This window comes from Crinia signifera, chromosome 11, assembly GCF_055691185.1.
Source record: "Crinia signifera chromosome 11, ASM5569118v1, whole genome shotgun sequence".
Taxonomy (NCBI): Eukaryota; Metazoa; Chordata; class Amphibia; order Anura; family Myobatrachidae; genus Crinia; species Crinia signifera.
This window is the reverse complement of record NC_139227.1, coordinates 117716678-117739581: the sequence shown is the minus strand read 5'-3', so window position 1 is coordinate 117739581 and position 22904 is coordinate 117716678. Positions and strand designations below refer to the sequence as shown.

General features: G+C 49.5%; 1 protein-coding gene across 4 annotated transcripts in view; it reads right to left on the bottom strand.

Moving 5' to 3' along the window:
* AMBRA1 (autophagy and beclin 1 regulator 1) overlaps nt 1–22904 on the bottom strand; it is a 77116-nt gene that overhangs the window by 5056 nt on the left and 49156 nt on the right. For all 4 annotated transcript variants that reach the window (XM_083164486.1, XM_083164485.1, XM_083164484.1 and 1 more), the window contains exons 12-16: nt 14212–14322; nt 13939–14127; nt 13695–13849; nt 5080–5219; nt 127–222 (exon numbers count right to left, since the gene is read on the bottom strand). In XM_083164486.1, coding sequence (XP_083020612.1) covers nt 127–222; nt 5080–5219; nt 13695–13849; nt 13939–14127; nt 14212–14322 — 691 coding nt within the window. The remainder of the gene's footprint in view (nt 1–126; nt 223–5079; nt 5220–13694; nt 13850–13938; nt 14128–14211; nt 14323–22904) is intronic.

The following is a 22904-nucleotide window of genomic DNA, read 5'->3' as shown; positions in this document are numbered from 1 at the left end:
TTGGCAAGCACTCAATGGTGGGGCCTGGTATAAACAAAGCCACTTCCACGTATTAGTCCCACACAGGCCACTGTACAGTCCTCCACCATTTTGGCCCACTAGAATCATCTTATTGTCTCGTCTCACCCAGGCCTCTCGTTGCCCAGGTCTCTCGTAGTGTTATGCTGGAGAATAGCCTCGTTCATCTGCTCCCAAAACTGGTCACACACGTTGTCAAACGCCCTGGAAAGAGGAGTCACAGTATAAATTAGCGGAGCTACAATCATACAAAACCAAACCAAACCCTTTTGCTCAATATATGAACAATCATCACTGCAGCAAAACCACTAACATTTATGGCCACCTTAGTATGAGGGAACACATATTAAGGAACACTCAATAGCTAAACTCCGTACATATAGATATATGCCTCTGCAGACATCTATACTCGACGTAATACATTTTACATTAAATAGCACATTCATTTGCTCCTGATTAACAGGATATGCAGCATGCCTATATTCAGTGTGACCGCCGCCGTATCTGTATAAGAAATGGGTGAATGAGATGCATAAGCAGCTTCTGCTGATTAACAGGATATGCAGCGTGCCTATATTCAGTGTGACTGCCGCCATATCTGTATAAGAAATGGGTGAATGAGATGCATAAGCAGCTTCTGCTGATTAACAGGATATGCAGCGTGCCTATATTCAGTGTGACTGCCACCGTATCTGTATAAGAAATGGGTGAATGAGCTGCACAGGCAGCTTCTGCTGATTAACAGGATATGCAGCATGCCTATATTCAGTGTGACTGCCGCCGTATCTGCATAAGAAATGGATGAATGAGATGCACAGGCAGCTTCTGCTGATTAACAGGATATGCAGCGTGCCTATATTCAGTGTGACTGCCGTCGTATCTGCATAAGAAATGGGTGAATGAGATGCACAGGCAGCTTCTGCTGATTAACAGGATATGCAGCGTGCCTATATTCAGTGTGACTGCCGCCGTATCTGCATAAGAAATGGGTGAATGAGATGCACAGGCAGCTTCTGCTGATTAACAGGATATGCAGCGTGCCTATATTCAGTGTGGCTGCCGCCATATCTGTATAAGAAATGGGTGAATGAGATGCACAGGCAGCTTCTGCTGATTAACAGGATATGCAGCATGCCTATATTCAGTGTGACTGCCCCCGTATCTGTATAAGAAATGGGTGAATGAGATACACAGGCAGCTTCTGCTGATTAACAGGATATGCAGCGTGCCTATATTCAGTGTGACTGCCGCCATATCTGTATAAGAAATGGGTGAATGAGCTGCACAGGCAGCTTCTGCTGATTAACAGGATATGCAGCGTGCCTATATTCAGTGTGACTGCCGCCATATCTGTATAAGAAATGGGTGAAGGAGATGCACAGGCAGCTTCTGCTGATTAACAGGATATGCAGCGTGCCTATATTCAGTGTGACTGCCGTCGTATCTGCATAAGAAATGGGTGAATGAGATGCACAGGCAGCTTCTGCTGATTAACAGGATATGCAGCATGCCTATATCCGGTTTGACTGCCTCTGTATCTGTATAAGAAATGGGTGAATGAGCTGCATAGGCAGCTTCTGCTGATTAACAGGATATGCAGCGTGCCTATATTCAGTGTGACTGCCCCCGTATCTGCATAAGAAATGGGTGAATGAGATGCACAGGCAGCTTCTGCTGATTAACAGGATATGCGGCGTGCCTATATTCAGTGTGACTGCCGCCGTATCTGTATAAGAAATGGGTGAATGAGCTGCACAGGCAGCTTCTGCTGATTAACAGGATATGCAGCATGCCTATATTCAGTGTGACTGCCGCCGTATCTGTATAAGAAATGGGTGAATGAGATGCACAGGCAGCTTCTGCTGATTAACAGGATATGCAGCATGCCTATATTCAGTGTGACTGCCGCCGTATCTGTATAAGAAATGGGTGAATGAGCTGCACAGGCAGCTTCTGCTGATTAACAGGATATGCAGCGTGCCTATATTCAGTGTGACTGCCCCCGTATCTGTATAAGAAATGGGTGAATGAGATACACAGGCAGCTTCTGCTGATTAACAGGATATGCAGCGTGCCTATATTCAGTGTGACTGCTGCCGTATCTGCATAAGAAATGGGTGAATGAGCTGCACAGACAGCTTCTGCTGATTAACAGGATATGCAGCGTGCCTATATTCAGTGTGAATGCCGCCGTATCTGCATAAGAAATGGGTGAATGAGCTGCACAGGCAACTTCTGCTGATTAACAGGATATGCAGCATGCCTATATTCAGTGTGACTGCCGCCATATCTGCATAAGAAATGGGTGAATGAGATGCACAGGCAGCTTCTGCTGATTAACAGGATATGCAGTGTGCCTATATTCGGTTTGACTGCCCCTGTATCTGTATAAGAAATGGGTGAATGAGATGCACAGGCAGCTTCTGCTGATTAACATGATATGCAGCATGCCTATATTCGGTTTGACTGCCCCTGTATCTGCATAAGAAATGGGTGAATGAGCTGCACAGGCAGCTTCTGCTGATTAACAGGATATGCAGTGTGCCTATATTCGGTTTGACTGCCCCTGTATCTGTATAAGAAATGGGTGAATGAGATGCACAGGCAGCTTCTGCTGATTAACAGGATATGCAGTGTGCCTATATTCGGTTTGACTGCCCCTGTATCTGTATAAGAAATGGGTGAATGAGATGCACAGGCAGCTTCTGCTGATTAACATGATATGCAGCATGCCTATATTCGGTTTGACTGCCCCTGTATCTGCATAAGAAATGGGTGAATGAGCTGCACAGGCAGCTTCTGCTGATTAACAGGATATGCAGCGTGCCTATATTCAGTGTGAATGCCGCCGTATCTGCATAAGAAATGGGTGAATGAGCTGCACAGGCAGCTTCTGCTGATTAACAGGATATGCAGCATGCCTATATTCGGTTTGACTGCCCCTGTATCTGCATAAGAAATGGGTGAATGAGATGCACAGGCAGCTTCTGCTGATTAACAGGATATGCAGCATGCCTATATTCAGTGTGACTGCCGCCGTATCTGCATAAGAAATGGGTGAATGAGATGCATAGGCAGCTTCTGCTGATTAACAGGATATGCAGCGTGCCTATATTCAGTGTGACTGCCGCCGTATCTGCATAAGAAATGAGTGAATGAGCTGCACAGGCAGCTTCTGCTGATTAACAGGATATGCAGCGTGCCTATATTCAGTGTGACTGCCGCCATATCTGTATAAGAAAAAGTACATCAAACGGTTTCCCAGGAAAACAGAGTAAGGGGACGTTTTATATGCACAAACCGCTGCATTGACACACTGAATATAGGCATGCTGCATATCATTTTAATCAGCAGGAGCTCCTGTGCAAGTTATTTACCCGGCACTACCAAGCAGCGCAACTAGAAGGGCTATTTAACGCGAAAGGAGTCTAGATGTACATAGTCTCATCTGTATATCATTGTTTCTAGTTAGACAGTCAATAAGTCGACCCCATATGGTCAAAAGGTCCACTGTGTCAAGGTCGATAGGTAAAACAGGCGACCAGAGTTTGACTTGATACGGTGGGCAAAACTTTTTCCCATCTTTTACTTGATCTACCACCGGCATGGATAGGACTGGTAATACTGAGCAGAGCATGGTGCAGGGGACACAGTACACTATTGGTGGTTACATAATGCTAAACGTAGAAAATGACCCCCCCACCCAAAAAAAAGTGTTGCAAAATTCTACATATGAAATTAGTGAGGTGCAAGTGCCTCCTGGTATCAGTGGTTTAGCGTTAATGGATATGCTGCACCCTTATACATGGCTTGTGCCCACACAGGGCTAGTCAGAAGTCCGGCGGATAACGGGTACGCCGCAGGCGACATAACAACATGTATGCGATGACATTTCAGTGTATTATACAAACAAAAAGTTCTCTGAAAATAGATCGCTGCTCCCACAACAAAGCATTGTTTGGATGGAAGATCGCCTCTTTGTACAAGTCTATATTATGAACAAATAAAATCTTTCAGCGGTTGCTTAGCAATGGCTCTGATGACAATGGGTGTTGTGACTAAACCCGAAGATTTTGGCAAGCTTTTGCTTTGCTCATCGGGTTACAATTAAATATCAAACACTGGCGGACTTTCGTTAACCACAGTTCAGAGACGTACTGTGGCCTTCGCCGCCAAAACCTCAGCAACCTCATGCAAGGGATCTGAAAGGGATATTGATCGGCCGATCAATAACCGCAGGAAGCGATAAGCTAATGGCGTTAAGAAGATGAAACCTGAATCGGACAAATGACACAGCTTTAAACTGACACCTGGAGCTCATTAGCTGCGACGTCCGAACAACAAGTATCCTGTGGTTGTTGATTGTAACCCTCCGGGGGAAATAAGCAATATCCAGGCCAGGCAAAACGATCGCAGATTGCTCAAACCTCTGACAGAAAGATGGGAGGAGGAGGAGATGGGCTGGCTGGCATTAATTTGAGGTAAAATGATCGCTGCAAAAGTCTAGGGAGAACCACACCACTCCCCCCACACCCACTTCTCCCATGCCTACCGGTGCGGAGTCCCACGGCGGGAGCGGCAGCTTTACAGTCGCTGAAACAACGGTGCAGCGGACATTTTACTTGTGTTTAAATCATGCACAGCAGGGAAATCGTCGGAAAATAGCTCCAGAGTCTATGGAGACCAGAGTCTATTGGCACTCACTAGAGCTCCGCTGACTAGAAATGAGGGGGTCTGGAAGAAGACTGCACACAGGCCCCCCCGCTCTTGATACCCCACCCCCCCACCCAGAGCATAATTATATAACAAGGTGTTAAGTAATGGACATGGAGTTCTACGACCAGTACATAGGGAGTATAATAGAGGTGGTAGTCGCTGTGCTAGAGGCCTGGTCCAAAGGCCGACACAACCATTAGGTCAACAATGGGATTGACAGTCAAAAGGTTGACGGGGGAGGGGGGGGGGGGGGACCTGAAAGTCAACATGGACACCGAATCGGTGTACCGCTATGCTCGCCATCTTACACTGTCCCAACACGAGAAGGACGGGCCCAATACTTACTCCGGCCGGCAGATCACCAGGTCGCCCTTGTTGGTACCATAAGCTAATCCCAGGCCAGGTTCAGGCAGCCAACGAGCAGAGTTGATGCTGACATGTCGCCTTTGGTCCGCAGGCATCGGATACAACACGTTAAAGACACGCTAGAAAACAAAGCAGAGGTCAGGTATAGTAATTCCTGTAACACAACATAATAAACTCCACATGCATTGTTGGCACATACAGATGATCAGCTTTAATCACACCCTGAAACACGCGGACAGCTCTGACAACCGATTACCCGCATACATCGATGGGCCACGCTTACGAGTCTGATAACTCAGGGAGTGAGACACTGACAGAAAACCCATTAAAACTTCATGAACGGGAATCAATACCTGCAGTGCATTCTGGGATCTACTGCACATGGGCGTGGCCTGGCTCTACGTCCATAAAAGGACTTAAGAAGATTTATTCTAGTACAGGTCATGTGATCAAATGCATCCGTCAGATCAGATTTTACCCATCAGTATATAGATAACAATCATCTCTTCCCACCGAGTCCTAAAACGTGACCAATCTAATCTCATGTGAAAAATAAAGCATCGCAGAATGTAACGTCCTTGTTGATTGGATTAGAAAAACAGGGTCAACATTAAGGAACCCGGTAATATTTCTTTATTTTTATAAGCTTAGGAGAAGGTCTTTAAATAAGAGGTTTTATTGTTTAATTAGCAAAAAAGTACACAGAGCTGAAACCACGTGTACGGTAAATGGCATATAACAGCACGACTCAACATAGGGCCCTCGAAAAGCAGTGGGACTACAAATATCAGCATGCCCTGCTGCGGTTTTGTTACTAGAGAGTGTGCTAAAAAGCATCAGGGCATGCTGCAATGTGTAGTTCCACAGTGGCTGTTGGACCACGTATACAAAGTACTAGGCTAGAATATTCATCCATATATCATGTGTTATGTTGCATATACTGAGCTGAGAAAAATAAATCAGTGTCATCTGTAGTTCCGAGACTTAGAGGTAAACGGACTAAAGCGAAAGTGACATTGCCCGTAGCAACCAGATTCTGTCCATCATTTCTCTATTGTAATGGTTCTCAAACTCTGTCTTCCAGACCGCTCACATCTCATGTGTTCCAGGTCACCCGGCAGGTGCGCTGTGTATCACCGACTATCACATTAAGTCCAAAGCAGACCTGGAAAACATCCGTGTGCTCTACTGCAGCCTAGAAATTAACAGACCCAATCTGATTGGTTGCTATGGGCAAAACCCCCCTCATCAGATTCCGGAGCGTTAGTAAATTTACTCCTTAGACTGAAAGCCAGGAACATCTGACCCACAGGTTCCCAAACCCCAAACAGTTCATGTTTTCCAGGTTACCGGTGGATTATTAAATTGTGACAGAGGATCTGGAAAACATGACCTGTGTGGGGTCCTGAGGACCACTGGTCTAAACCCACACTGAAAGCCACAGTGGCACAAATGCTACACGGAACGGGATAGTGGGTCAGATGTACCAAGCTTAATAAGTGGTCAAATTGGAGAGTGATAAACTGCCAGCCAATCAGCTCCCAACACAGGCTGGATTAAAAAATATGCCAGTTGGGGGCTGATTGTTGGTGGTGCATCACGTTTGAGGCTTAGTACATTTTGCCCAGAGTGATAAAACAAAGAGCGATAAACCACCAATCAGCTCCTAACTGTCATTTTTTAAATCCCATGTATGTACACAGCATTTCTAAGTACTATATATGACGTACTGGTGACGAAGGAAAGCGGATGTACGAGCTCAGGAATCTAATGAACATCAATTACCAATCCAGCAGTAACCTTTTTATAATAGTGCTGCACAGCACATCAGTGGATGGGACATGACATTATAAATGTGTGTAAAAGCCATTAGAAGTTCCCAGCAGTGTTTGCAGTAAGGCGGACGGCTAGACGAGTCTGGTAAAACTCATTTTAATTAGCCGGAATGTCGGCTGCGCGGACGGAATGGCAGATTCACGTGTCAGAGCCACTTCCATTGGTAAAGGATTATGGCATCAGACAATGAGCAACCCTCAAAACCCATGGATGAAGCATATAAGGAGGTTTGGCAGAGGAAGGCATACCCACTGAATCACGGAGACTGAGCCGTCCTTCCCACCCCTTATTCCTGTGTGTACGTTTTGCGACGCTCCCTAAATCCGTCATTAGGAACCAGAGTCTTCCTGCAGCCTTCAGCGTGTCACCTCCGTGCCTCCCTCGCAGTCTCACGCTCCCTGGAGAGCTCTTACACTCGTGTTGCCAATAAAGGCTTCTAAACACAGCCCCGCTGCACAAGTCGCATGTGTCATAATTACCGAGGAAGCTGCATTTAAATCGCATGACACTTTCGCTGAAAATTAACAAGATTGGATCTAGGGAAGAGATAATCAGCGGCGACTACACCCCGTGCAATTAATCCTTTGCTGTTCTCCCTGCATCCTGACCGCAGCTTCTCCTCTTCTAGGGCACCAAGATTCTGGCCTGCAGCACCCCTCCCCTTAAATCCTTGTTCCAGACGGACATCACTTTCACAAAACAGCACCTTATTCCTATGCCAGTACTGCCCGCACCCAGCGCCTCACTGTAATGCTCCCCAACGTTTCCATGGCACCAGAGTCAGCAAATAAAGAGCTGACCTTCCGGCCTTGGTGAGCGCAGCGGATCATTACCGCCACAGACCACCTTAATTACATAGCGCGGCGTCACCTGTCACTCACTCTGCCCGTTACTGTAAAAGACCCTTTGACTTCAAGTGCAAGTTGTCTTCATACAAGGCCACATCTAACATCATCCACGTATGTGTGTACAAAACGTTAGCGTTCCACTACGCAAGAGTGTTAGTGTGTGTGTGTGTGTGTGTGTGTGTGTGTGTGTGTGTGTGTATGTGGTGTGTTAAAGAATTTCCCTTATACTAAATTTACTGACACCACGGTCGATATAGATCTCTCAGACGGTCACGGCTAGATAACTAGGGAGGAGAAGTTTCCCATAGCAACCAATCAGCCTCTGTACTTGGATTAATGCTGAGCTAGATGTGGAATATAGGTTGCTATGGAAAACTTTACGCTCTTTCCAAGTTTCGATATCCCCCCACAAGTTCACATAAATATGGAGTATGGGAAAGTGCAACTTCTCATTTTATCATTATTGGTCCTTTAACAAGTAACTATGGCGACCAGAATAAGCTTGCACATCTTTTGTGAGCTACAGTAAGTTCAGCTGTAACGCTGATAGACCAGAAAGGGCCTAATTCAGAAGCATATATGTTGACACGGTCGCATGTGTCTGGATTTGTATGGAGACGCCAGCCCCAGATCGGCCATACAAGTCCCAGCAGCTACGTCGCAGCGTCGGTCGCAGATAAGCCGATTACAGGACTGCACCCTAAAAATGGTTGTGCCACATCTGCGTTTTTGCTGCCACTCGTTGTAACCTCCCACGAATGATCCCAGGATGTCAATCACATGCATTTAGTGGTGGCCATTCTCGGAAGACTGGGTGGGTGCAAGCGATCATATTTCGTGTGATCTGATGCACCTCGCCCTCCACCTCATTTCACATCCTGCCATGTGATGTCAGCCTCACACCCCCCGGCAAGGCATCGGCCCGCCCGCGTAACCATGGGGACGCCTATGAAACACTGGGCGTCCCCATGGCCCAGCACCACCACCATGTCTCCCCCCCTTCTGCGAACTGCCTGGTAAGTGAGCGACTCTGCACCGCCGTTCAGTCGGGTTTGCACAAGAGGAAACCCTGGCCAGGGGCCGAATATACGGGTTCTCCAGATTGGGCCCCTAAGTCCTATGTAATTCCATCGCACACCTACATAACCACCTGCAAATGTCTCTTCCCTTATTTATCTGCCTAAAGCAAGACCCCGACAGTGTCTGTAATCATTATCCACTATTCTGCTAAACAAGATCCCGGGACCCCAACAAGCAACCTATAGATGATGTTCCTATATTCTGACTACACACACACACACACACAGTACATATATATTCATATATTAAATGCTGCAGGCAGCGTGGGATAGTCAGGCGCTGCGGAGAATCCCCAGGCACCGCACAGAACGCCAGAAGCTTTTAGGCAAATTATGACATTATTACCTGCCTAGACATTATACACACTCCGCAACGTCTTCAGTTAAAGTGGGAGATAATAGAATTGTTCTCTGTTTCAGCGCTGCGGAACTTTGTAAAGAAACAAAACAAGTAACAAAAAAAAAAACCTTGCAGCAACTTCTTCCTGTGTTGCCTCAGATCGGGGTTATTGCTGTTACAGTTTATGTGTTTGTAAGAAACACACAACTCTCCGCTTCGCTCTCTAATTACAGAGCGCACTTTCAAGTCACCGCTTTACAGTACACAGACGGGAAGGGAGAACGTGACGGTGACTGAGAACTAATCGTGTGAAACAAACATCTTTAATTGGCTGCTCTTGTCAGCGATACATTTAATAACTACCGTTAGCAATTCCTATACTTAAGTAGGTAATGCAGTAGGTAATGACACCATCATTGTAACACACACAAACTATATTATATTACATACAAACATACACACGCATACACACTAGTTAAAAGTCTTTCAAATGACGACTTCTATATGTAATGTACTCTCACTTTGAGCTGTGACAGTTTTTAACGCCTCCCCACCCCCTATCTGCTCCTAGCTCCTGTTCCTGTCCTCACAGCTTCTTCTCTCCATATCCACCAAGTTTGAAACAGATTAGAGTCCCTGCAAAAATGTTAAGGGGGAAATTGACTAAGATGTGTATTTTACTTCACATCAGAATCTACTTCTTCATTTAGCACCCTCTAGAAGATAGTACACAGGATCTGATTGTTTCCCATAGCAACATCGCATGTGAAGTAGAATACGCATCTTAGTCAATTTCCCCCCCAATACCTTCACTTTTTAGGTGAAGTACCACCAGTGACCACTAGAGGCCCCTCGACAGACCAAATGACTCCTTAACAGAAAGTGAAACGAAAATGATCTGTTTCAAACTTCCTGGCTATGGAGAGAGGGAGCGGTTAAAACAGATTTAACTTGGAGGTAGGGGCATTTTGATTTGCTATTAACGTGTGTGCGTGTGTGTACATAGCGCAAACACTATAAAAAGGAAACAGAAATAGTTTAGTCACCAGTCTCACCCCCTGGCACAGAAGACTGGCACATGAATGGCTTGCAGGGCAACGGACAATGGTTACAGTGGTCTCCTAGAGCAGGAGTTACTTGGGGGCTACTGAGCATCCCTGCCCCCTTCTTTCAGCATTCCAGGGGAGTTTGCGCCCTCCACGCTGGATCATAGTCTGCCACTATGACAGCGGGTGGGGGCAGACGAAGGCATAGTGGTGGGAATGAATCACAATAAGGAAATGGTATAGCGGAATGCGGGGGAGACGTGATGTGACCAATTCTTGGCACCAGTTCAGATTCCTTAACAAGCACTATCAGCCCCTGCGCCCGGCTGCCCACGTGCCAGCTTATTTCTGGCTCCACCATCCCAGTGTCTGTCTTCGAACAGTGTTGCGCACACACTAATGGGCTTTGGGGAATATCACAATAGAGAGTGGGCAGCCAGGAGAAATACACTGAGCTGGAATGAACGGAAACGTAACTCGCCATGTTACTGGAGAGCAGAAAGCACAGGGCGCTCTGTAATAACCCAACAGACCATGGCACTGCGGTAACCACTGGCAACTCACGCTGAGAACAGAACGGCTGCTCTGGGGCGTTCAAAGTGCCACACAAGCAGGGCTATTTTTCAGCAGGCTCCAGCAGGAACTGAGGCCCTTATTCTAGTTCACTCTTCCTAACAAAATATTTCTTAGATGGGCAAAACCATGTGCACTGCAGGTGGGACAGGTGTAAAACCCCACCCAAATCTAATTATCTCTGCACAAGTAACACCTGCCTCACCTGCAGTGCACATGGTTTTGTCCATCTAAGAAATATTTTGTCAGAAAGAGTGAACTAGAATAAGGGCCTCAGTTCCTGCTGGAGCCTGCTGAAAAATAGCCCTGCACACAAGGGAATACGTATATTAAAACCGGTCCATACGTAATAATATCCTGCGGATTGCAGGTGAAGTTTTGCTCGCAGCCTGCTACATTTTGTCCCTGGACTACCACCAGTGACACTCCTTCTACATAGGCCAGGCGTGGCCAAACTAGCTTTCTAGCTGTTGTGAAACTACACATCCCAGCATGCCTTGCCATAGTTTTAGCACTCCCTAATAGCAAAACTGGCCTGATGGGACTTGTAGTTTCACAACAGCTGGAGGGCCGCAGTTCGGCCATGCCTGATGTAGGCATTCTGAAGTGTCCCCCCAGTTCCCACAATGCACCTATGGCTCCCTATAGGCTGTGCATACCTAACCCCTCTGTAGAATTGTCGTTGGAAACCGGCGATATTTTGCCTGTCTGAAACGTTCCAACAGTCTAAATCAACATTGAACACCCCCTAAACCACAGCAACAATTTCTCTGGAAAACAGATTGATCACTGGCATCGTATCAGTGAGGTCACTGGGAGTGGCGGCAAAACAGCAGGCGTGACATTACAGTCTTAAGGGTGTGTCCGTGACTGCAATCCTGTACTCAACTGCAATGGCTGCGGCATCTCACCAACGGCTGCCGCGCTGCGCAGAAATAGGGATACTCAGATATTGAATTATCGGCCGACCTGGGACCATTGTTGCGAATTTGTATGCAATCGCTGGCACTCAGCAAGCAGCCGGTGGGCGCCCATACAAATCCAGCTGCCACAAATGCATATTGTCGCACAGTTGATGCGTTGACATTAGTGTACATCTCTGAATAGAGTATATTGTGTACATGAATAACGGTTGTCGTATAGGACAGTGATAGGAAACTGGAGGTACGATATGGATCTTGTGAACGGATGATGTTGGGAGCAAGGAAAGCTTTCCCATATGGATTTATAAAAAAAAAAAAAAAAAGAGAGATATGTCCAGTGCAGCTATAGCGGGACAGGCAGAATCTTCACTGCTGCAGCATCGGGAGTTGTGGATCGTTCTATTACCACATCGAGACACATATATTAGTAGGGTATGAGTTTGCCAGAGGTGCGGTACGCCGGCCGATCGGACTGTTTTTTTTTTTTTTTTAAAGCGGCAATCATTTAAAAGGCAAACCGTAAAAAGCCGCTTCAAAAAAAATAAAAATGTCAGAATCTTCCGCAATCCTCCAGACTTGCTCTAAAAATTGTGGTGAATCTATTTGAGAAATCAGAGATACATGGCCATCGCTAGTTTAGGGGTTTGTGCAAACGTCCAGGCTTTAGTTGGCTCATACAACAACTGGGAGTGCATCCCCCTGCGGGAGGATGCTGCAAACATCCCTGGTTGATGCATTCTAGCACCCTGCATCTTCCTCTTCCCTACCTGGGGTGTCGTTCTCTGCTGTGGTGCTTCTAGCACAGTGTGGTCTGTATTTCAGCACTAATTGGCAGACCACACTGTGCTAGAAGAACCACTGCAGAGAGAGATATACACACACAGGTAGGTAAGAGTGACTGCACAGGTTTTGGAAGGTGCGGGGAGCTAGAATGACCACTAGTAGTAGTACGTTTATTTATAAGGCGCCGAAAAGTGTCCGCAGCGCCGTACATAGCAAACAAAAAACAAATGACAAGGTAACGTACAGGGTGTGTTGAAAAATACAGTATAAATAGGGGTATAGCTGGTAGAAATAAAATCAGCATCAGTTCAGAAGTAGGTGTCAAAATTGTCGAGGAGACTGAAGATGAAGTAGAGGAAGGGAAGAACAGGACAGGAGCACAGGTGAGGTAATGAGGTAGGGTGAGTACGTGAGGAAGGAGGGCCCTGCTCATAAGAGTTAACATACTAAAAATAGGTGGGTGGACGAACGAAATACAATAGGATAAGTAGGAACGGAGGGGAACGGAGGCAGGATAGGAGGATCAAAAGAGGTTAGGAGGAGGTGGGTTTTGAGGGAGCGCTTGAAGGAGGTAAGGGAATCAGAAAGCCTGATGGGTGGCGGGAGGTTGTTCCAGTGCAGGGGGGCAGCGCGAGAGAAGTCTTGGACACGGGAGTGGGAGGAGGTGATTAGGTGAGAGGTCAGTCGGCGGTCAGTGATGGAGCGAAGAGGATGGGAGGGAGTGTGGATAGAGATCAGTGAAGAGAGGTAGGGAGCGGTGGAGGAGGAGAGAGCCTTGTAGGTGGTGGTGAGGAGTTTAAAGAGAACTCGGAAAGGAATGGGGAGCCAGTGAAGAGATAGACAGAGGGGGGAGGCGGAATGTTCATTCCTTACAAGCTAACAGTTGAAACATCCACTGATTGAGAGTGTATCGGGGTTACCATTAGCAACAGAGACCCACAACTGGCATTGTATACAGTACTACAAGATTAGTAAGCTCAAACATTCATTTATATAAACTCTTAGGTGTCCAAATGGTTATGGGTCATTGGGTAAACATCCATTGGGCCAACCTCGTTACCATATTGCGTCCAAAATAGGAGTTTCTGAAAACATAGCTCTGGATTTTCTTTCCAGTTAGAACAAAGGAAATCCTTCTGAGGTCAGAATAAATAAGGGGAACTCACTCTCATAGACGTCTCTCCTCCGTGTGGTTTCTGGAGCCGGAAAACCTGGGCAACCATGTGCTCGGTGGAAGGGTGCAGCAGGATCCTGCGGGAAGCCAGGCCTACCATGACGTATCGGCCCATCGGGGACAAACTCACAGAGATGGCATTGGGACCTAGGCAGACGGACATAACGTTGCAGTGACTACTCAGAAGCCCAAGTTCCCCATGCAGAACTTCACACTAAGCAAATCCTCCTACTCACCAAAACGCTTAGTGAAGAGGATCTCGCCCAGGTTATGTGGGGCCAAGGAGTAGACGGCCAGAATGCCCTCATCCGGGAAGCCTCGCTGGCTGCTTGGGATAAAGGCCGCAAGGAGCTGTCCGTCGGCAGAGATGTCACAACTGGCATCGTTGTAGATTTTGCAGTTCTGAACAAGCACGTTCGCAGTAGCTGCAGGATTGGAATGATCATTAGAAATGTAATGACTGGGTATAAAGACGGGCAGAGTGACCGCTCAATGGTCTTACCACTTACCATTACTGATCTCCGGTAAATCGTACTTGGTGAAGTCCCACCACTGCAATCTGTAGGTCGTGTTTGCAATGTTACTGGCCACAGCAGATTGTCCATCTCCAATCACAGCACCTATGGGGACACAGAAGACAGATCTAAGACCATGGGGCAGGAGACACGCAGGGAACTCCGATCTAAGACCATGGGGCAGGAGACACGCAGGGAACACCAAGCTAAGACCATGGGGCAGGAGACATGCAGGGTACACAAATCTAAGACCATGGGGCAGGAGACACGCAGGGTACACCGATCTAAGGCCATGTGGCAGGAGACTCGCAGGGAACACAGATCTAAGGCCATGGGGCAGGGTACACAGATCTAAGACCATGGGGCAGGAGACACAGATCTAAGACCATGGGGCAGGAGACACACAGGGTACACAGATCTAAGACCATGGGGCAGGAGACACGCAGGGAACACCAAGCTAAGACCATGGGGCAGGAGACATGCAGGGTACACAAATCTAAGACCATGGGGCAGGAGAAAAGCAGGGTACACCGAAGGCCATGGGGCAGGAGACTCGCAGGGAACACAGATCTAAGGCCATGGGGCAGGGTACACAGATGTAAGACCATGGGGCAGGAGACACGCAGGGAACACCAAGCTAAGACCATGGGGCAGGAGACACGCAGGGAACACCAAGCTAAGACCATGGGGCAGGAGACACGCAGGGAACACAGATCTAAGGCCATGGGGCAGGGTACACAGATCTAAGACCATGGGGCAGGAGACACGCAGGGAACACAGATCTAAGACCATGGGGCAGGGTACACAGATCTAAGACCATGGGGCAGGAGACACGCAGGGAACACAACAATTGTATAGCAACAATCATGTATTGAATCCTAGTAACACTAAGCAGGCTTGTGTCTGCATGTACAAACTTATGGCGATCTACAGGTGAATCACAATAGCTTGTATGTTACATTGTATGTTCTATGCTAAATGATTTTATACCTTTTTGTTAAAACATTCCATGGTGCATAGATCAGCATAGTGGTACGAGAGTAATGATGCGATAAAAACCAACTGCTCTGCATCAAAGCAGACACACAGATGGGAACAAGGCAAACACAATGTAGTTATTTTAACATATGCCAAAAGAAAGGCTGAGCAGCAGGCCAGTGGCGGAGCCCACTAGAGCAATCCAGCAGAGTAACCAGCAGGTAGGCTCAGTAACCAGCAGGTCGCACTGAGAACCTTCAGCTGGAAATGTAGCCTCCTAGTAAAGCATCGGAGTAAGAAGTCATTGATAATAGAAGCTTAGTGAGCAGAAGTGGCAGCACGCACTAACAGTGGGGTAGGGAGAGTGCTGGAGTGCCAGAAACACCACAGGAAGCCTTCACCACAGATGAGCTAAAGGGCCAAGAGGACAATGCCACTCGAGGGATATCCCCCCAGGCACCACGCAACTCACCCCCTGGCAATGTAAAACATGAAAGACAGTAGTATACAGGCAGATTCGGACAAGCAAACTAAGAGGGTCTTAAACACATAACTGCAGAAAACATGGTCTGGTTCTTATTCTGGATCAGGAGCTCTTCCCTCTGTGCAGGTAAAGGCCCAGCGCTCGCCAGACTGTCACACCACCAGACCTCGTCCGACTGCCGGCTTACCCGCCACACCACCAGCGCTTGTCTGACTGCCGGCTTACCCGCCACACCACCAGCGCTAGTCCGACTGCCGGCTTATCCGCCACACCACCAGCGCTAGTCCGACTGCAGGCTTATCCGCCACACCACCAGCGCTAGTCCGACTGCAGGCTTACCCGCCACACCACCAGCGCTTGTCTGACTGCCGGCTTACCCGCCACACCACCAGCGCTAGTCCGACTGCCGGCTTATCCGCCACACCACCAGCGCTAGTCCGACTGCCGGCTTATCCGCCACACCACCAGCGCTAGTCCGACTGCAGGCTTATCCGCCACACCACCAGCGCTAGTCCGACTGCAGGCTTAACCGCCACACCACCAGCGCTAGTCCGACTGCAGGCTTATCCGCCACACCACCAGCGCTAGTCCGACTGCCGGCTTACCCGCCACACCACCAGCGCTAGTCCGACTGCCGGCTTACCCGCCACACCACCAGCGCTAGTCCGACTGCAGGCTTATCCGCCACACCACCAGCGCTAGTCCGACTGCCGGCTTATCCGCCACACCACCAGCGCTAGTCCGACTGCAGGCTTATCCGCCACACCACCAGCGCTAGTCCGACTGCCGGCTTATCCGCCACACCACCAGCGCTAGTCCGACTGCAGGCTTATCCGCCACACCACCAGCGCTAGTCCGACTGCAGGCTTATCCGCCACACCACCAGCGCTAGTCCGACTGCAGGCTTATCCGCCACACCACCAGCGCTAGTCCGACTGCTGGCTAAACCGTCACATCACCAGCGCTAGTCCGACTGCAGGCTTATCCGCCACACCACCAGCGCCACCAGCGCTAGTCCGACTGCCGGCTTATCCGCCACACCACCAGCGCTAGTCCGACTGCCGGCTTACCCGCCACACCACCAGCGCTAGTCCGACTGCCGGCTTATCCGCCACACCACCAGCGCTAGTCCGACTGCAGGCTTACCCGCCACACCACGAGCGCTAGTCCGACTGCTGGCTTATCCGCCACACCACCAGCGCTAGTCCGACTGCAGGCTTATCCGCCACACCACCAGCGCTAGTCCAACTGCCGGCTTATCCGCCACACCACCAGCGCTAGTCCAACTGCCGGCTTATCCGCCACACCACCAGCGCTAGTCCGACTGCAGGCTTATCCGCCACACCACCAGCGCTAGTCCGACTGCAGGCTTATCCGCCACACCACCAGCGCTAGTCCAACTGCAGGCTTATCCGCCACACCACCAGCGCTAGTCCGACTGCAGGCTTACCCGCCACACCACCAGCGCTAGTCCGACTGCAGGCTTAACCGCCACACCACCAGCGCTAGTCCGACTGCAGGCTTATCCGCCACACCACCAGCGCTAGTCCGACTGCCGGCTTATCCGCCACACCACCAGCGCTAGTCCGACTGCCGGCTTACCCGCCACACCACCAGCGCTAGTCCGACTGCAGGCTTATCCGCCACACCACCAGCGCTAGTCCGACTGCCGGCTTATCCGCCACACCACCAGCGCTAGTCCGACTGCAGGCTTATCCGCCACACCACCAGCGCTAGTCCGACTGCCGGCTTATCCGCCACACCACCAGCGCTAGTCCGACTGCAGGCTTATCCGCCACACCACCAGCGCTAGTCCGACTGCAGGCTTATCCGCCACACCACCAGCGCTAGTCCGACTGCAGGCTTATCCGCCACACCACCAGCGCTAGTCCGACTGCTGGCTAAACCGTCACATCACCAGCGCTAGTCCGACTGCAGGCTTATCCGCCACACCACCAGCGCCACCAGCGCTAGTCCGACTGCAGGCTTATCCGCCACACCACCAGCGCTAGTCCAACTGCAGGCTTATCCGCCACACCACCAGCGCTAGTCCAACTGCAGGCTTATCCGCCACACCACCAGTGCTAGTCCGACTGCCGGCTTATCCGCCACACCACCAGCGCTAGTCCGACTGCCGGCTTATCCGCCACACCACCAGCGCTAGTCCGACTGCCGGCTTATCCGCCACACCACCAGCGCTAGTCCGACTGCCGGCTTATCCGCCACACCACCAGCGCTAGTCCGACTGCTGGCTTATCCGCCACACCACCAGGGCTAGTCTGACTGCTGGCTTATCCGCCACACCACCAGCGCTAGTCCGACTGCCGGCTTATCCGCCACACCACCAGCGCTAGTCCGACTGCAGGCTTATCCGCCACACCACCAGCGCTAGTCCGACTGCTGGCTTATCCGCCACACCACCAGCGCTAGTCCGACTGCAGGCTTATCCGCCACACCACCAGCGCTAGTCCGACTGCAGGCTTATCCGCCACACCACCAGCGCTAGTCCGACTGCAGGCTTATCCGCCACACCACCAGCGCTAGTCCGACTGCCGGCTTATCCGCCACACCACCAGCGCTAGTCCGACTGCAGGCTTATCCGCCACACCACCAGCGCTAGTCCGACTGCTGACTAAACCGTCACATCACCAGCGCTAGTCCGACTGCCGGCTTATCCCCCACGCCACCAGCCCTAGTCCGACTGCAGGCTTATCCGCCACACCACCAGCGCTAGTCCGACTGCATGCTTATCCGCCACACCACCAGCGCTAGTCCGACTGCAGGCTTATCCGCCACACCACCAGCGCTAGTCCGACTGCAGGCTTATCCGCCACACCACCAGCGCTAGTCCGACTGCAGGCTTATCCGCCACACCACCAGCGCTAGTCCGACTGCTGACTAAACCGTCACATCACCAGCGCTAGTCCGACTGCCGGCTTATCCCCCACGCCACCAGCCCTAGTCCGACTGCCGACTTATCCGCCATGCCACCAGCCCTAGTCCGACTGCAGGCTTATCCGCCACACCACCAGCGCTAGTCCGACTGCTGGCTAAACCGTCACAACATCAGCCCAGCGCTTGCCAGACCGCCACACCACCAGCCACGTCTGACTGCCGGCTAAACAGCCACACCATCAGCCAAGCATTCACCAGGCCAGCAGCACCTTTCCATTATTCTTTCATATTTACCAACCTTCTCAAATCTAGAAGCTAGGAACCGGCAGCCACAATGTAAGAGGAAAGGGTTACGTGTGGTCCGTCCTCATCATATCACTTAGTAGCAGAAGCCAAGTCATAACATAAGAGACAAAACCCGTGCCGCTTACTCAGGGACTTTCATGCCCTGAAAACTCTGAAAGGGAACAGACAGGCGGACACTGGGGTCAGTGGAACATGCAGGGCCCTAGGGCCTGCACACTCCACGAGCTGCCTAATGGGAACGAAGCGGGCGATATCTCCAGACAAGGCCTCCTAATGGAGGTCCCATTAGGCTGCCTTCACACTCCACAAATGCATAACTGTCCCCATAAGGCTGATGGCTCATTAGGAAAACTCATTTGCAGAGTTTCCAGCTAGACAAAAGATGGACGCTCAATACGGAGATAGTTAATGGAGAGAGATGGTTAGACTGGTGCCCTTTCATTTATGAGAGTAAACTAATTAACGTCCCAATTCCCTCCGAGGAGCTGAACTGAAGCGATAAAGTCACTCTCAGGTCATAGCGTCAGCCGGCGCCGGATTCTCAGCCGTTTCACAAACTTCCAAAGCAGAAACTGTGGAAGTCACGTTAAAGGGAAACGGTCCCAGAAATCAAACTGTAAATGAAGCTTGTTTGTGTGACGCCAGCTGCGTTCCGTCATCCCACAGACGGCGAAGAGCGAGGGGAGGATCGGCAAAAGGGAGGGACAGGGAAATTGGGCAGTTTAACCCCTTTGCTCCCACGCATGGTTAGCGCCTACCTCCCTTGTCTCGCATGTTTTGGCGAGGGAGATCCTTGCCAACGGCAGCCATGCTGCAGCTGCGGTATGCCCGCCACTCCCCACCCTTTCTGAGCCATCATCGGCAAGTGTGTATGTACTTGCCAGCACCCCCCGGCTAGCGTGTAGGGGCCTTTTAAGACACATACACAGGAAATGATAATGTTAATACTGTGCATGATAACGATATTTGTGTGCCCACTAGATTGCTAACGATGTGCGATCTCGCGGGTCGTTCGCAATATCCGCCATCTTCTAGACACGCAGGACGAGTGAGGATATCGCTAGAGAGCCTTGCTATGGAATGCAGCACGACACCCCCTGCCCAACCTCGCCCTCCATCGGCAAGTGTGTAGCACCCGATCTTACACTGGGTACACACTGCCTGCTCTGTACCCAGCTTTCATATACAGGTGGACCTGCAGACTCATTAGTGATTTGTCAAGAGCTCAGTAAAACACCCCATGTTAAAAATCCCAGACTTGCTGATTTAGATCATTTTTGGGTCAGAATTGGTCAAAGCAAGGATTTCCAACATGCTGGATTTTGCTGACCCCTCCATCGGAAGAACGGTGAATTGTCCCGATGCACTCCAGATGTGTGGACCCTGGGGCTTACAGGGGCTTTAAACAAACAAAAACAATGAAATACAAAAGGTTCTAACGTTCAGTTACAATGGTCCCTGACGCAGGCGATCTTATTGTGCTGAACGGGAATCCCCTCCTCTATCCATACATAGCGTGGCACAGAATGCCTCCGTTCTGTAGAAGCAGGTGAAATCTGACCTTTTAAAAGCTAATGAATTCTATATATGCCCGAGCATTCCGGCACAAGGTCTGCGGTTCTAGGCAAGGACTTTGTTTACCTAAAGCTTGCAACCAGGGCTGTGGCTACGCCAAACCGGACCCCTATTCTACTGTTACTATCTCAGAATTCTCCATAAATGGCAATTGTACCCAGTTTAATTAGTAGTAACACATTTGCAGCTATTTATTCTTCCTTTATTGTTTGCAGAACAAAGAACAAACGCTGCTGTGATGGTCTTTGGGTTGTTTTTTTTGTCTTTATTAGATTTCTCCTCCCGCTGTTCAGCTTTCTTTGCTGTGAGATAATGATCAGGCTTGTGTGTTGGGGAACACAAGACTTATCTAGAGAAGTGTCTGCAAGATGGGGAATGATGAATCATAGTCACCTGTACATGAGTTAAAGCAATCTCTGATATTTATATCCCCCCCCCCTCCCTCCTTGACTTCTCTCTCTCTCTCCATCACTCGTCTCTTACCCTGTTTTCTCACTCGCCTTCTTTACTGCAGCCCATGCATATGATCTATCTCTAAGGTGAAGTACCAACAGTGACCACTAGAGGTCACTGCACGGGCCAAAATGATTCCTTACCAGAAAGTGAAAACAAAATGATCTGCTTTAAACTTGCTGGATATGGGAGGTGTGATGACAGAGATTGGATTTAGGAGTAGATAGGGACTAAGCCATAAATTTGATTAACTTTTTGGTGTTTTTCTCCTCCCCCCTAAACAATGGAGGGGCATGGCCTAATCGTGGGAGGTGACCACGCCACCCCAAAATTTTTTACCGGGGACTAGCATACCTCTTGGCTGCCGTGGTAGTAAGTTAGCATTCAAAAATAAGGTTCACTATGACATTGGATCAGATAATGAAGTCATTCTCAGGTTACACCCCCCCCCCCCCCCCCCCCCCAACCAATCAGAAATACTGCTTATTGCCACTTTATCCACAACCAGGGCAGGGATCGGCTCAGTGAGCTGCAGATTTACATCTATTGCCCAAAGCCGGCCAGAATGCTCCCTGGGAAACGGGACACCCAGACTCAGACAGGTTAATGTGTACAAGAGCTGCCCCTGGTTTGGAAGAAGGAGGAGGAATCGCTCGCTTCCATTACACAGACGCCTGCTGACCCAGCACTGACAACCACGGAAGACGTGACATTTAAGAAAGATTCGGAGGCTGACGGCTCATCTGCGGGGAAATTCATATCCAAATTATCTTCTGAAAACAATTCTGCGGATGATTTAATGCTCAATCAAGTATTAAATGGCAGGGAGGATCAGACAAACAAGCCCCCTGTGTATAGATAAAGGGGCCGATTCCAATAAGATACACCGAGAACAGAAACCGAGAGATACACCACCCTAATAGTATATACATATATACAGCAGTACGACCCCTTTAATCAGGGGCCAAACACTCCCCACTGACACGCAGATGAAAGACTCACATCCATAGACCTGTGTAATGTTTAAGCAGAGGGGAGGAGGCTGTTCAGCAAGTGACAGGAGAACCACCACGTAAGATACACAAACCGGCAGGTACGGAACCACTCTACTCCCACACACAGGGAGAGATCAATCCTTTGAGAGTGATCAAGTACCAGCCAATCAGCTTCTGACATTTTACAGGCTGCGTTTGAGAAATAGGTCCATTGGGAGCTGATTGGTTGGCACATCTCCGCCCCACACACTTTATCCCCGAAAGTTTTTCATAACTCCACCACCTCAGTCATTCAACCGACACGTGGTAGGTGCGGTGGGAAACGCGGTGTCGCACAACATTTGATATAGACCAGGTGTGGCCAAACTGTGGCCCTCCAGCTGTTGTGAAACTACACATCCCAGCATGCCTTGCCATAGCATTCCTTAATAGCAAATCTGTGGCAAGGCATGATGGGACTTGTAGTTTCTCAACAGCTGGAGGGCGTCCTGCTGATAATTCTGGATAAGGCTGAAGATTGGACGACACTCATGTAGCCGGGTATGGGTCATTGGGTTGACCAAACTAAGGTCGACTTGCATTGGGTTAACCACCTCTTCGGTCGGCTCATTAAATTGGTCCGCATGCTTAAGGTCGACACAAGCATTAGGTTGACAGCATCTAGGTCGAGAGTCAAAAGGTCGACATGGGCTTTTCACCATTTTTTTGTCCTGAATGTCGACATGGACACCGTGTTGGTGCACCGCACTCCAGAGATGGTAGGGCCACGCCCTAGTGGATGGCAGGGCATGAAATACCACCTGACAGCACATGTCGGCTCAAAAAATAGGATTTTAATACCTACCGGTAAATCCTTTTCTCGAAGTTCTTATGGGATACAGGGAGTCGTTCATAACGATGGGGAAAAGAGCTTATCCGAAGGAGACAGGCACATATAAAAATTTATACAGGGTGTACTGGCTCCTCCCCTCTGCTCCCCTCCCTCTAGCTTCAGTTAAGTG